Source organism: Gouania willdenowi, chromosome 12 (genome assembly GCF_900634775.1).
Source record: "Gouania willdenowi chromosome 12, fGouWil2.1, whole genome shotgun sequence".
NCBI classification, from domain to species: domain Eukaryota; kingdom Metazoa; phylum Chordata; class Actinopteri; order Blenniiformes; family Gobiesocidae; genus Gouania; species Gouania willdenowi.
The window spans coordinates 10587258-10602847 of NC_041055.1; the positions used below are offsets into that span (position 1 = coordinate 10587258).

General features: G+C 37.3%; 1 protein-coding gene across 1 annotated transcript; it reads left to right on the top strand.

Moving 5' to 3' along the window:
• The first annotated feature begins 3546 nt into the window (after window positions 1-3546).
• Window positions 3547-15570, top strand: derl2 (derlin 2). The gene is made up of 7 exons (XM_028463569.1): window positions 3547-3684; window positions 9233-9298; window positions 10860-10933; window positions 11137-11230; window positions 13199-13394; window positions 13469-13559; window positions 14670-15570. Exons 1-7 carry the CDS (start codon window positions 3592-3594, stop codon window positions 14773-14775), a joined length of 720 nt encoding a protein of 239 aa, XP_028319370.1. The 5' UTR covers window positions 3547-3591; the 3' UTR covers window positions 14776-15570.
• Window positions 15571-15590: the final 20 nt, after the last annotated feature.

The following is a 15590-nucleotide window of genomic DNA, read 5'->3' on the forward strand; positions in this document are numbered from 1 at the left end:
TGAGCTCTTTACTCTGCAGCACGTGGTGCGGCGTGCAGCGATTGGCTCTGGCGCGCAAGTGACCGGTGGACAATTTTATGAAATAATTTATGAACGGTATCATTGCAATCCAACCAAATCCGATGTTGCACACCTTTGAACCAAGCAGCAGCCATGCTGAAAGTCTCAGGTCAATCTGAGCCATTTGCAGAGATATTTGAGGAACACGCAGACAGACAGAGCTCCCTTGCTTTATAGATAGATGTTGCCGAGATGTTGGCATTTAAATCATTCAATGCCATTGACGCCTATGTACGTCAGTTGTGTTTTTCAACAGGGGTTGCTAGGATATTCATGTCCCATGAATATCAGCCTTGTACTATGATGTAGTGACCAACTGGTGCCATGTAGGTGGCACCTACATGGCCACCTATATGGCCATGTAGGTGGCCATGTAGGTCACTCCAATGCCAATGACTCCAATTGCATTGGAGACATTTTGTATATTTTTGTGCATTTCTGTTGTTTTGTGGACTTGCGTGTCAATCAGTTTACTCTGCTCATCGTAGTAGCCACTGGGGATTGAAGGACAGCAGATTGCGCTACAGTTACATCCAGCGGAAATCCAGGAGAGTGTATGTGTGCTCCCGCGAAGGGGGTGCAATTCACGGCAGAGGTGCATTCTACAGCACAACAGGTGCTGTCCTCCAATCCCCATCGCCTCTGGTTTTGCTGTGTATCTGTTGCAGCAAGGACTCAGAAGATCCAGCTAATCCAGGTGTAATCAAGCAATATGTGATTCAACCGTGGATAAGTGCAGACGCCAAAAGACTCAACAGACTCATCCGCAGGGCCAGTGACGTTGTGGGGATTAAACTGGACTCTCTGACAGTGGTGACAGAGAGGAGGAGCCTGTCCAAGGTGAAATCCATCTTGGTCAATGTGTCCCACCCACTCCATGATATGCTGGTCAGTCACAGAAGCACCTTCAGCACCAGGCTGATCCAACCACGGTGCTCCACAGAACGCCACAGGAAATCATTCCTGCCTGTGTCGATCAAACTGTATAATTCATCTCTGTAACTTCACATCTTGATTGTTGTACATATCTAAATCACATTTGTATATTTGTATTATTTTTGTAAATATCTGAATCATATTGGTATATATTTGTATATTATTATTATTATAATTATTATTATTATTATTATTATTATTATTATTATTATTATTATTATTATTATTATTATTATTATTATTATTTTTATTATTATTTATCATACTTTTTTTTCTACTACTGTAATGCATGTGTTCCCTATTTTTAACAGTCTTACTTAATTATACACTTATTTATTGTTTATTCTTTCTTTTGTCTTTGTTAACGTTTTTATACTTTTATTTGTGATTTGTTCTGTGGCTGTAACAAAAGCAAATTCCCCCTGGGGTTAATAAAGGAATTCTGATTCTGATATAATTTATATGCGACATACAATTTTAAAAGTGCTCGGATCAGGCCAAACAAACGTGGTATTAATGGAAAGGTCTGGTCCTCCCGAGTCCAAATATGTGCTTGGTTTTCGGGCCAACCAAGATGGTCGTTGTTTTCGTCTGACAGGGTTTAACCTCCGTCAATGGATGGAATTACTGCCTTGAACACGGAGTATTTTATTTTGAAAATAATCACCCCATTTCCGTTGTGATTTCCACACAACACATTAACAACCACAACACAAATGACCACAACACATTTACAAATGACCACAACACATTTACAAATGACCACAACACATTTACAAATGATCGCAAACAAATTAACAAATGACCACAACAAATTTACAAATTACGGCAACACTTTTTTTTTATATAATTACCCACTGAGCAATTTTAGTTCTATTATACATCTAATATACATCTAAATGTTCGTTAGACGTCCAGTCTAAAATTGGTCTACCAGGGGTATAGAAATGAAATTTTTTTAGACGTCTAAATGTAGACTAGATTAGACTAATAAATAGTTATGAGATAATGGATTAAAGTGCAATGTCTAAGTTTTGTCTGAAAATAGGCAGAATCTAGACGGTTGAAATTAGGTCTAAAATATAACTAGACATCTAACATCCGTCTATTACTCAGTGGGTATGTATATTTGTTTTAAAAATTGTAAATTTGTTGTGGCATTTGCAAAAGTGTTAAAATAATTTGTAAATGTGTTTTGCACTTCTCAGCCACCGTATTAATCTCCATCCCCTGATGGTGTAAATCTTGCAGCAGAATTTGTCTTGAGTATCTATTACATCAAAGGAGAACATGCTCCACAGTCTCTGGGCTCACATTATCCTGTTTCATTGATCTGCGATGCTCTGCGGACACACAGTAGACATGACCTAGAACACTTATTTAAACACAAACCTTTGTTTTCTTTTTACTTATCTTACCCTATTGCCTCAAAAGTCAAAGAAACACATTTTAAGATCATTTCTGGCATATACCCTGTTCGTGATTTTGTGCATAAAAGATTCAATTTTGACACTGTATCCTTCACTCATCCTCCAGAGAAACAAATGAGCATTTATTTTTTTAGTTGTGTAAAGACAAATGTTTTTTGGACTGACATTCACTGCTGGCTCTCTCTAAAAATCAATGTACCACCCTTTTCATCCAAAGACATCATTTATTTCATGGTAAATTTGGACTCACATATCTCTGATGTTATAAATGTTGTTATTTTAATGGGTAAATATTTCATTCATACTTGTAAATGGAAATACTCTCACTGCCTAATTCAAGTCCCTTAAATTAATCAAACAACATACCAAAAAAGCAACTAAAATGTATAAAGAAATCAAAGTGCCCTTGCTCTTTTAAGTTGCCATTGCTGCAACTAGAATCTGCCTGCCGACGTTCCCTTCAAAGGCCGACATCGCTGCGACGTGTATGTGCTATCTGTATTTGTTTGTTTGTTTATGCAGTTCTTGTTAAAGATCCCAGTCTGTGTGAAAAGTAAGTAATAATTATTAGAATCAAATCATTTTATTGAGTCTTGCAGAAAAAGAACCAAAAGATGAACACATTTTTAAAACAAATTATAATATGTGTGTTACTGTGTGTGTTAACATTTTAACTTAGTAGGGACTACTGCAAGACTGGGCTCACAATGCAAGAGCAAAAACACAGATCGATCGATCAACTTTTGTAACGTCTACACACAAACTAATAATGATAATAACAATACATTTTATTCATAAGTGCTTTTCGAGACACTTAACAGACAAGATAAAGTAACAATAACAATACAGTGATGAAAACAGAAATATAAATCAGAAAGAAAGCTAAAAAAAAAAAGAGGCAAAAAATAGACACTGTGAATGGTTAAACTCCACAACAATAGGGGGCAGCATACGTCTGTGAGGCCGTGAACTGCATATCATATTCAAAAAGGAAGAATTCCTTCTAACGCCCTGATAGGTTCACGTCAATGAAACTACAGCCAATGAGAAGTCATGTTTATGTCCTTGGATTGGCCCACGTGGACTGTACTGCGTAATTTGCGTAGTGACGTGTCAGGGCTGACGTGTCAGGAAGGTGCCGGAAGCTCTCAGTAGGCTTTCCAAAATGGCTTATCAAACTCTACAACAGGAGTATTTACAGATACCGGTTGTTACCAGAGCTTACACCACGGCATGTGTACTTACAACCGCTGCAGTGGTAAGAGTTGAACCATTTTTTTTTTTTACTGTTTGCTGTGTCGAATAACCAAATGTTTAGTTATTGGTTTATTGTTTAATACCGTGCCCGATACTGTGGTGCTAGCACTGCTGGCCGTTAGCTCCATCAAGCTGTAGGAAAACGATACGGTGTTAACGTGTTAAAGCTGTGGTAGACCTGCAGTATATGAACCAACAACTCAACACTGTAAGCGGTGTTAATGCCAGGTGTCTTTAGCCCGTGTTCCGCTTCAAATGCTGTGCGTTTTAAATGGCTGACGTTCGTGCATTTGGTTGCTAGTGGTCTACTAATGAGCTAGAAGTTGTAAAGCAGGAGTGTTAAACTCATTTAGTTTAAAAGGACGAATACGGACCAGTTTGACTTTGGAGTCAAAGGGTAAGATTATAGGATAGAAAACCTAGTTTGCACTTGGTTATTTGAAAAGTGTGTAAGGCACCAAAAATATTTAAGCAATAAGTGACAGATATCAGTCCATGTAGGATCTTTTAGATCTTTACTTACATTTCCTTTATTTTGTGACATGTTTTTTCTCAAATTTACTGTGTGAATTGTGTAATGATTTAAGGACAATTGCAGGATTTTGAAAACATTTACCTATCTTGTAACAATTTAAGATGAAAATTGACTTCCATCATCTGAAAGAAGCATGAGGGAAATCTGTGATCCAGGGAAAAGAGTTGTGTATTTGGAGGAGCTGAGATCGATAACTGATTTAATTCCAGCAAGTTTATTTTGTCTTCTTTTTTTAAAAAAATATATGTTAAAAGTCCTATATCATGCTATATTAAGACCTTCCAAAATCAAATACAGCCACATATGGGTAATATTTTACATTTTGCAAAATAAAATACTAATTTATTAAGAAATATGACTTATTTTCTTTCAACCCTGAAGTTGAGACGCACAGTTTCTAGGAGCATCGCCTCTCCCCATGTGAGTGCTTCCCATTTCATGACGTAGCCCTAGAGCCCTGGCAGACATGGGCAACAGGCACGCCCACCAAACTTTGTAAACAGTTTCAGACAATGTTTTTCAAATATAAAGACAAAGAAGTGAGAATGGCTAACATTTGGCTAGAGGTTTATTTTACTTACGGCTGTGGCCTCTCCATCAGTGGGTTTTAATGTGGGAATCGCTCTGGTTTGAAGATGCAATTCACTGGACAATCCACTTTGGAACTGGCCATGGTTCACCAAGCTGTCCTCTGTAAAGTGACGGTCACAGACTAACGGATGCTGGATGGTGTGTTGCGTGCTCCCAGAGATAAATTCCAACCACTTCTGACGAGTAGACTCTTCTTTAGGAAGTTTGAACAAATTCCGAGGACTTTCGCAGTCGAACACACATTTTCGGTTACCAGACATTATCGTTTGGTACAAAATCAAAAACTGTTTCTTTTCCCTGTGCAGACTGTATAGGAAAGGACAATGACCATCCAAACAGATGTTCCTCTGGCAGGAGGAGCGGCACCAGCAGCAGGCACTTCCTGGAGGGGATGATTCATAATTCTAGTGACGTCACTAGAATTTGAAACACTCGTTTTTCAGAAGAGGGCAGAGCAGCAGCTCAGAGAGCAGGATTATTAGGTATTTTTCAGAGATGCAGGAAGGAATCCCTATAATACTTTGGGGGTGTTTTTGATAAGGAATTAACATTGTAACAAGTAGGGATGTAACGATTCACTCAACTCCCGATACGATTCGATTCACGATACTGGGTTCACGATACGATTCTCTCACGATTTATTTTACAAAATGGGACTGTAGACAAATTTTTTTTTGGGGAAAAAAAACTAGAAAATGCTGTACTATTTTCCTTTTATTTTTCATTGTCAAAAGAATTCCTTGATAAACAGTTTAAAACAATGCAATTTAACTAAAAATAAATCTTGAATGAAATAAATAAAGGAATAATACAAATGAAAATGAAGCCTATTAATTTAAATTCTGGTTCTAAAATAAACAATGCAAAACTGCATAATAGTTCTTTTTCTTTTAAAAATGCAACTGAAAATGTATTTTGTGCCTTAACAATTGGACTTTAAAAATAAAAAAAAACGTGATTACACTGATTTACGTCATATTTGTTTGGACCAGCAGAGGGCGCTGGTAACCCAGTGGTCGGTTGGCATGCAGATATCTTGCAGTGAAGAAGAGAAGCTTTGCTAGCAGACAGAGCTAATAGAAAAACGTGACTTTTACAGATATTCAAGTAATATTACAGATATTCTTTCGGTGCTAAAGGGGTAATGAATCATTTATTAACATATTTAAGAGTAGAAGGCAGCCAGAAAGAAAGGATTAGCAGACTCCGCCCGCCGCCTACACTTGTGGATAGCGCCCTCTGCTGGTTACAAAAAGTACTGCGATTCAATTTTCAGAAAATCGATATCAACCGTGATACCTATAAATCGATTTTTAACTGCCTTACGATTAATCGTTACATCCCTAGTAACAAGGTTAAAAGCTCAAACAAGTTGATTTGCATGTCATGATATAGGATAGGAATGTGCGATATTTTATCGTTTATGATTTATCGTCAAAAACATTCTCACCGGTAAGAATTTCTCATCCCACGATATAAACAATAAATTCCCATGTCGGAAATTAGCGAGGACCACGGGCCATTTGTTTCTCAATTTAGCCAAGAAGGCCCCTAAAAAACCTTGTTCCATCGGCCAAAACTGCCCACAAGTTTGTTGCCAACAACTTAGTATTCTCTGGAGCAGAGCGCTATTCACGTCAGCGGAGCCTGCACGGTGTGCACTACCGCCCCTCAGCCCTCACACACACCTACGGTGTTCGTTACAGCTACCTGAAGCTGCAGAGCTACGATACATCATGGACCGCTACTTGGTTAAAACCAGATAACCATCCAACAAAGTGAACCAGTCCAAGTTCCTCCGTCAGATCCACCCAAAGTTCCCACAAACACGGGAACAGAGATGAACCTGTAGCAACGATTATGAACTGGAAACTCAACTAAAGCTAACTATGCTAAGCTAACACACCGACACACAGAGCTAATGCTAACCAGTCCATATAAAGCTAAATATGTCAAACGTGTAAAATAAATGCTAGCATAAATAATAATGTCACTATTCATCTGTCCAAATTTGTGAAACGCAATATTTTTTAATTATATTTCACGCGTTCACAGACAAAGCTGGTCCCATTAGACTAATTTAACTATTGATATTACTACACGTAAATATACTGAATGATTAAATCATCAGCTTGATCTGGTTTAATTATAGGAAATCAGTTATTTATCAATCATAACTTTATGTAACTCATTACAAAATTCAGCATCAGTAAAAACACTAATGGAGTTATTTGTACTTTTCATGTGCTTTTTTTTAGAAAATAATTTTATTTCAAATGAGGAAATAAATGAATCACATACATTAACACTACTAGTAATCCACATGCACAAATATATTTCATAAAATATCGGCTCATGAACTCTTTGATTCAGCAGGTATTGTAGCCTTTTTAAATGTGTCTCATGTTGATGTATTAACATTTATTTGTGTTTGTAAGGAACCTGTTTACACTAAGTTGTGAATTTTTTTTATTTATTGTGATTTTTGTCGTTATCGTGATAAATACCAGAAATTATTGGGATAATTTTTTCATCCCTAATATAGAACCTTTAAGGTTTCGTTTATTCAGACAACTTTATTCTAGGACATTCTATCTCCTGACATGTTTCGACTATCAACTACTAGTCTTCCTCAGAGGTGGTTGCTTTGATGTATGTCATGTTAGGAGATCAAATTTCTTGAAAAAAAGTTAACACCTTGGTCATTTACATTTCTTTAAAGTAATTTTCACTTTCTCGTGTGGGCTGGATTTGTCCCCCAAACCTACTGTAGAGCGAGTCAATGGCTCCTAGATGTTGTAGCAAACACTGTGGTGACAGTTTTTGACAGATAACACACTGGTCAAAAGTTTTAGAACACCCTAATTGTGGTGCTACTAATTCCTACAGGTGTTCCAACTTTTCTCCGTTACTTACAACCTCCTCTGTCTGCATAAAAGCAGTGTTAATTGGAACGTACTGTGGTACCAGACCCTCATGAGCGTCAGGTGAACAGTATTGTTCATGGATTCCGTGATTTCTTCTTCAACTCAAATTGCTTATTTGTTCTTTGCTTTCATTTCATAATGCAATGACACAGTAAACTTGATAATTTTCAGTAAAAAACTGGAAAGAGTGTGGTGTTCTAAAACCTTTGGGATTTTTATAGGTTTTTGTTTTGATGCTTGGGCGAATCTGGCTGCTAACGTCAGCCGTTATTCATTGCCATAGCAATCGTAAACATTCACGTAAGAGATAATGAGCTGTGAATAGAGATACAGAATCAAACTATGTTGTGTTTTAGCACAGAATACATGGTTTTACCAGTAATTAAACCTATAGAAAATAATTACAAAATTTGTATCTTTCAATTTAAATGACACACGCAGAAAGTTTAATTTGTTAAAGTATACAATACTTTAGCATCTTTGTGCAATCTCCTCCTTGGAGAGGAGATATAAATTGGATATTTCTTTATTACAGGAGAGAGGTCCAATTCTGGTCCTGACCTAGCAACAATCAAAAGTAAAATCGTAAAAATAAACTGTTTTATATGTCTACATTGTTTTTATGTATGGCATATTGTGGAGCTTTTTGATGTTTTTTCTGTAGCAGGTGTCTTTGATAAAGAGCTGTGCTGTGACATGAATAGAGCACATAACCAGTTTTGTTATGATCTGCATAAAGTATTTTAGTGTGAAAGCCTGCATTTTTAATGTATGAAGGCACTGTATTATAACTATATCAATTATCTTCAGTGTCCCATATATCAATTATTTAATGATTGTGTTTTTGTGTGATTTTTGTATCTGTATTTGTGTATATTTAAGTAAGAATATATTAAAAAATGACAATAACAAAAGAATAATTGCAATTTTCACAATTAAGTTTTTTGTTGTTTGTGTTTTGTGATGTTTTTGATGACTTTTGTTATAGAGCTTCTTTAAGTTGGAAACCAAAAAAAGGTCGCTAATGAAAAGGTATTTTTGTAGGATTAACAAATGGCTCCCACCCCGGCCAAGGCCACCCCATAAGCCCAGGCAGATCCAGGTTCACAGTTGGATTAGTGTGTTAGTAAAGAGTGGTGCTGGCAGTCACTCCTCTAAGCAGGTTATTTAATTTTTTTTGAGAGCTGACATCTTTTACATGGAAATAAATTCTATAAGGAGATTTTGCCATTGGTTTCTGTTTAAGGATTTTTTATGTTTCCAATTCACTAATATTGTTTTTTTGTTTTTGTTTTGCTATGGTGAGTGCCGCATAGTTAAATCAGTGTCGTTACTTCTGTGACCCCTTATAGTTTGATGTTTGATCACCACTTACCAATAACCGATTTATTTTTATACTCAACAGATAGTCAGGGCGATGAACCGCATCTCCCTTTGTGTTTGGAACAAGATTTCTTCACATTCTTAACTGAATTCATGTTTTTCTGCTTTTACAGCAACTCGAGATCATCACACCTTTTCAGCTTTATTTCAATCCAGATTTGATTCTTAGAAAATACCAGGTGAGTCACTTTGATCTTAATCACTAGAGCGATGCGTAACATTAAAACAGAGTATTTTGTTGCTCCATTGATATGAAGAATCAGTTTAGCTGAAAGAAGGTTTTCATGTTGATTATTTAGCAGTCAGTGGTTATATTCAACATGATTTAGGCCAAGCAATCTTACCCTTTTTTCCCTCACTTTATTTATAATCCTATCACTTGTTATATGTATATATTTATCATTTAATAATCCTTTATTTATCCTTCATATTTATCATTATTATTAAGCCCGAGTGCCACGAGCTGGCGAAGGGCCTCTCGTAGTGGCCATACTACAGTCGAAGGGGCGGAGCCTATGTGAACGCTATGTGCCCGTCAGTGATCAGGGACTCTTGTCATGTCGTAGGCATGTCCCCGCGCTTTCCAAAAATGTATAGTTCATGGTACTCAAAAAGGGGGAAACATATTGTGCTGGAATATTGTTCTTTCTTTCTTTCCTCTTTCTTTCTTTCTTTCTTTCTTTCTTTCTTTCTTTCTTTCCCGGTGTCGGAACCAACTCACCTACTTTTCACCCACTGAACCATTATGAAGGGTCACAAAAATTCAAACAAAATTAAATTGTGCTCCTCTCTAATTTCTGGCTATTTCCAATTGTAAAAACTTTGATGCGCCAGCTTTACCAAGTACGCCAAAAATGCATTACAAGATGGGAATTGCCAAAAAAATTAATGAATCATAGAATCATGGAAATTGATGCAGAAGTAGACCATGACAAGACAAGTAATACATATTAAGACCATGCCAAAAAACACAGGAAGTCCAGAATCTTGAATTGAAAATTGCTATTTTCGCTCACGTTGTATTTTAACGCATTTCTCCTCGGGCGTTTCACTGACAAGGTTCAAAATCACTGGAGATCATCTGGTGTAGTGGGACACCGAAAGCTATCCATTAATTTTTGATAACATTTACAGTGTTTGCAGAGCAGAGCCGTGAATTTTTGCCAAAAATGCCAAAATATATCTCGATAATATATTTCTGTCTAAACAAATCAATAATAATGAAGCGAAGGCGATGCGGCGAAGAAGAGGGCCGTTTATTTCCGCTCGCAGCTGTATTTATTATTGTTTCTGGTTTGTTTTTTGTCTTTTATTCTTCGCACCAACTGCCAAGTTCAATTCCTTGTGTTGTTTTAAACTGTATTTGGCAAATAAAAACCTTTCTGATTCTGATCAGGCCCCAACATGGCACAGAAATGCCTCACCTGTACGTTTTGGGACAATGTTACGTATTTACACGCTATTTTTCACTTTAAAATGGGACTGAATGTCTAGAAAGTTTGACAATTCTGCCCATAATCCCATTTAAAATGTTGCACTATGTGTTAAGGTTTGAATAGTGATCGTGTTACCCTGTGATTGACATTGAATGCAAAGCTTCATCTGAAGTGTGTTTTTAATGTGTTATGAGGATCAAGCAATTCAGGATACTATGACTGCATTTAAATCTGAAAGTTCTCTGGTACTAAGACAGGTTTAGCTGTGTTTCCTTTTTAAAATGCTGTTTTTTTTTTTTTTCAGGTATGGCGACTAATAACCAACTTCCTATTTTTTGGTCCAGTTGGTTTCAATTTCCTTTTCAATATGATTTTTCTGTATCCAATTCCTTCTTGATTTCTAATCTCAGTGCGTGTGTGTGTGTCCGTGAGTGCTTGTGCGCACATATTGTACTGTTTGTCTGAAGGGCAGTGTGTTAGAGATGTGATGAATGACACTGTGTATGTATAAGTGAACCCACACTGATCAGAGTGAGTTGCTCCACGTGTGTCCAAAGGATTCCTTAACCATCCTCGCTTAGATACAGATACTGTCGGATGCTGGAGGAGGGCTCCTTCAGGGGCCGCACAGCTGACTTTGTCTTCATGTTCCTCTTTGGTGGGCTCCTGATGACCGTATCCTTTCTGCAAATTAACCCAGAAAACACAACAGCTCAGTTTACCAATAAGGTTATTTGAGAAGTCATCTGTCATTTGTTGCTGGAACAGTGACTTGATAATGTGGATAATGCCAGATTTAAAGGGGACATATCATGCTAAATCCACTTTTTTAGCCCTTAAATGCATTTTGTTGTATATTTAGAGTGCTTAGAAGTACAGAAAAAATCAAATTAGTCTCTTCAGGTGCTCCGTAGATATCTTTATATTCTGTTTTGCTCATATTTTTCAATCTGTTTCGATTTTTCTATTCTCTATTACGTTTTTTGAACTATTACATCACAGTATTTGCAGCGGAACTACCAAATTAGGACATCGACTCCAGGTCCAACACTTCGAGCAATCCGCCATTTTTATTTCTCGCTTTTATTTTGTAGTCCAAGCTCAAGGATGCCGAAGTTACGAGAGGATAAGTCAAAATGTTCGGTTGTTGGATGTAGTAACCCACACGCTTCATTACACCGTCTCCCAGCATCAGAACCTTTTCAAAGTGCCTGGTTGAGTTTTATTTTTCACGGAAATGTACCCACATCTGTGGGTAAGGTCATTTTTGTGTGCGCGAAGCACTTCAAGGATGACTGCTTCTGCAACCTCCGCCAGTATAAAGAAGGATTTGCCGAAAGACTTTGTCTGATTGAGGGTTCAATTCCTTCTATCTTTGGAGACGACGAACAGAGCACTTTGGTAAGCTGTAAATAACGCTAAAAGGTGTGATAAGACATCCCTGTCATTGTTTTGTTAGCATTTGCACCGTCTTCATATGTTAGCGCTGTGTGCTCGTTTTAGATCCTTGATGATATGGCCTACGTGATTTAATTTAAGCCTAAAGTTTTCATTAGTCATTTCATTTTGCCGTTTTTGTCTTTGAAAAGACTGTATTAAAATACATTTCGTGACGTTAGCTCGGCGCTAGCGTTAGCTCGGTGCTTGTGTTAGCTCACTTGTTAGGGTTCTGCAGGTTCATCATCTTCATTTTCATCTCGCTCCGCTGGGTCCGACTCTGGCTCGAACATGTAAGGCTGGATGGACAAGTCTTCTGTTGTTGACATTTTGTAAATAACCTCTGAATAAAAAGTTTATGCGCCGCTACATAGCCGTATCTCTTCTATCAAACTACAAAAATGGCCGAGCAGGGTGGAGTTGAACCGAGTGTCACCTGAAGAGGGGGCGGGGTATGGAGTGTCTCATTTGCATTTAAAGAGACCGCACCAAAACGAGTTGCTCTCAGAAGCACATCAGAAAAGGGGTAGAAAAGGGGCCTGTGGAGCTATAATACTGAGGAATTCAGACCCAAGCATTGCAGTTCCGCTTTATATAGACCACAACTGTATGATTTATATGTAAAAAGGAAGGATTTAAAACCATGATATGTCCCCTTTAACTTTTTACATTAAATGTTTTTTACTTAAATGTTACATGAGGATTTGTTTTTATTAATGCAGTTTAAAATAATATGAATTTGAACATAATCTATAAATATATATACAGATGAGTTACAGAAATTTTAACCTTTAAACATTATTATATTCTACAATTGAATAACAATGAAATAAAATAAATTAGAATCCCCAAAAAATAACCTCAATGAATTAAATAATTAAAAAAAACACTGTATTTTTAAAGTGCAAAATAAACAGGAGTTTAACATGAACATAAGCGTATTCTACAATGAAATAGAAAAAATAATGAATAAATTAGACGGTTGTGATCAACCCTCAGGGAAAAGTTAAGGAAGTCATTTAAATTTGCTGCTCGAGTTAGCAGGGCCATTACTGCTGCTAACAAGGGAATCCTCTGATAGTTTGATAAGTGTTGTATCATCCTCTCATCTACTTGCTGTCTGTGAAAAGCCTTGGTATCGCAGCATCATTTGGAGCAGTGTTTCTGTGGTCCAGGAGCTTGTGTTGGTCTTTAACGTGAAACTAGATATTTGGCACGTTTGTCAGCCTGGTGTTCCTGGGTCAGGCCTTCACCATCATGCTGGTGTACGTGTGGAGTCGACGGAACCCAAATGTCCGCATGAACTTTTTCGGCCTGCTTAATTTCCAGGCGCCCTTCCTGCCCTGGGTGCTAATGGGATTTTCTCTACTGCTGGGCAACTCCATCATTGTGGATTTATTAGGTAAATAGCCAAATTGAACTGAAAGAATCTGTGAAATGGAAACTAAGTTTAAAAGGCGCTCTTCTTTGCATAAGGAATCGCTGTTGGCCATGTGTACTACTTCCTGGAAGATGTTTTTCCCAATCAGCCAGGTGGTGGGAGATGGCTCAGAACCCCATCTATAATGTGAGTAGCTGCTCTCTTTTCATTTTGGTAAACAAACGTTCTGGACTGTACACTATTCAATTTCACGAACAGCTAAATTGTGTTAATTTTCAGAGAACGGGCTTCATTAGAACTGGTTTATTAAGGGTCTGGGAGGTGTTTCACTAAATCTAGATAAGGTATTTTACATGGCCAATCCTGATGAACTCATTCAGGATGTACCTGGACAGTTGTTTTATCAAAGAGAAAACGCATTTGTTGCCATGGATATTTATTCTGTGACGCTAGCTTGCTTGTGACCAGACTAAAGGGTTGGCTTAACTTATTCTGCTTTTCATTCAGGAGAGTTACCAAAAGATCTCATGGAGTTTTTGATAAAAAGCACAACGTTACGTCAGAAATAATGTTATAGAACTTAAAGACACTTTACAGTTAGGTTCAAAACCGTGAAAATTCCTTCAAACTATGTTCATGTCCAGTTTCTGTCCATTAATAATGAACCACATTGCTGGTTTGGGATTTCATTTTTATTGATTTTTTTTTTTTTACTCATAAAAAAATTGTTTGTATTTTTACTAACAAAGAAAACAACTTTACTAATAATAACGTAGATAAATCAGGCCCTCCAGGATTTCTGGGCCAATTTGTGTGACTGGGGTAAAATGCCTAAATTTGTGGCTGGATTTTCGAGTATATACTATCTCTGAGGTCACTCTCCCACACTTTGAAAACCTCTTTAACATAATATTTCATCAATTCCTGATATCTCAGAGAAGCCTTATGAGCAAGCTGCTCAGATAACTATATACAAAGTAAATTTTGTGACATATCATTAGTGACCAACAAAATGTGTGGATCTCCTTGAGTATTTTAATATTTATTTATATTAATATTTGCACCGAATGAGCGGTTCCTAGAAACATTTCCACATAACAAACATTGTTTGCCTAACGATGATGACGTTTCATCCATATTCTGTCAATTTTCAGAGGACTTCCGTTTTAATTTTGCGATTTCGTTGAGTGGAAATTATAGGGCCTTATCCAACACACACCATGCAAAGTTGTCTGTTTTCTGAGCAGTTTTGCTGCTGCTTTCCTCAGCCTTCTCCTGTGGTATGTTTTTCCATAGAAAGATGCTGTTTGACATTCCAGAGGAAGATGCCAACTACAACCCTTTGCCAGAGGAGCGGCCAGGAGGATTTGCTTGGGGAGAAGGACAACGTCTAGATGGTTAAAAAGAGGTCACTCTAGCTGCTTCCAAAGACCTTCCCTCAGAGAGAGGATGGGGACAAACATGGTCTTTGTTTTTTAGTTTTACCCGATGCGTTAAGCACTGGATAAAGAACACCAGACAAGCCGAACTGCTTTGGAGAGAACTGTCTATTGTTGTGTGTTGGGCTTTATTCATCTGCAAAACTTCTTCTTGATACTGTTATGGCAAACAGGTAAAGAACATTTGAGAGAACACAACTGTGAGCTTGAACTTTGGAAGGTGATCCTTTGGGCTTGCGTGATGCTCATTTTCATCTTGGGGAAAATACTGAAGATTAACAAACAAACACAGAAGAAAGCAAAAATAACACCAGGAGAAATGATCGGAAGGAATTTGTTCCTAGTGGAAGGTGCATTTTTTTCATTTCACTTTTTAAAAAAATAAATGTGTGGAGAAAATGAATGCTTCAGAATTCCTGTCTGGCCCTGCGACTCTGAAAAGGAGCAAGCAGGTTGGAAAATGGATGTCTAACATTTTAGGTCACAATGTCAGTGAAACATATGCCCCTCCTGACCCCACCATGTATTGTTTTTGTACTTTCCCATCATGATCTGACTTTCCATCCACCTTCTGTGGACCAACATCTTTAAATCACTATGATTTGTTGGAGGAAAGGGAAGGTTTGGTGATTTACTTTGCAATATAATAGGTAATGCATTGCTGGATATATCTATCACAAGTATTGCACATTGTTTTTGTAGCATTACAGTTGATTATCGTAAAATCACAAACTGATGAATAAATGTTGATCTTTTAAGTTTAATAATTTACTTCAAT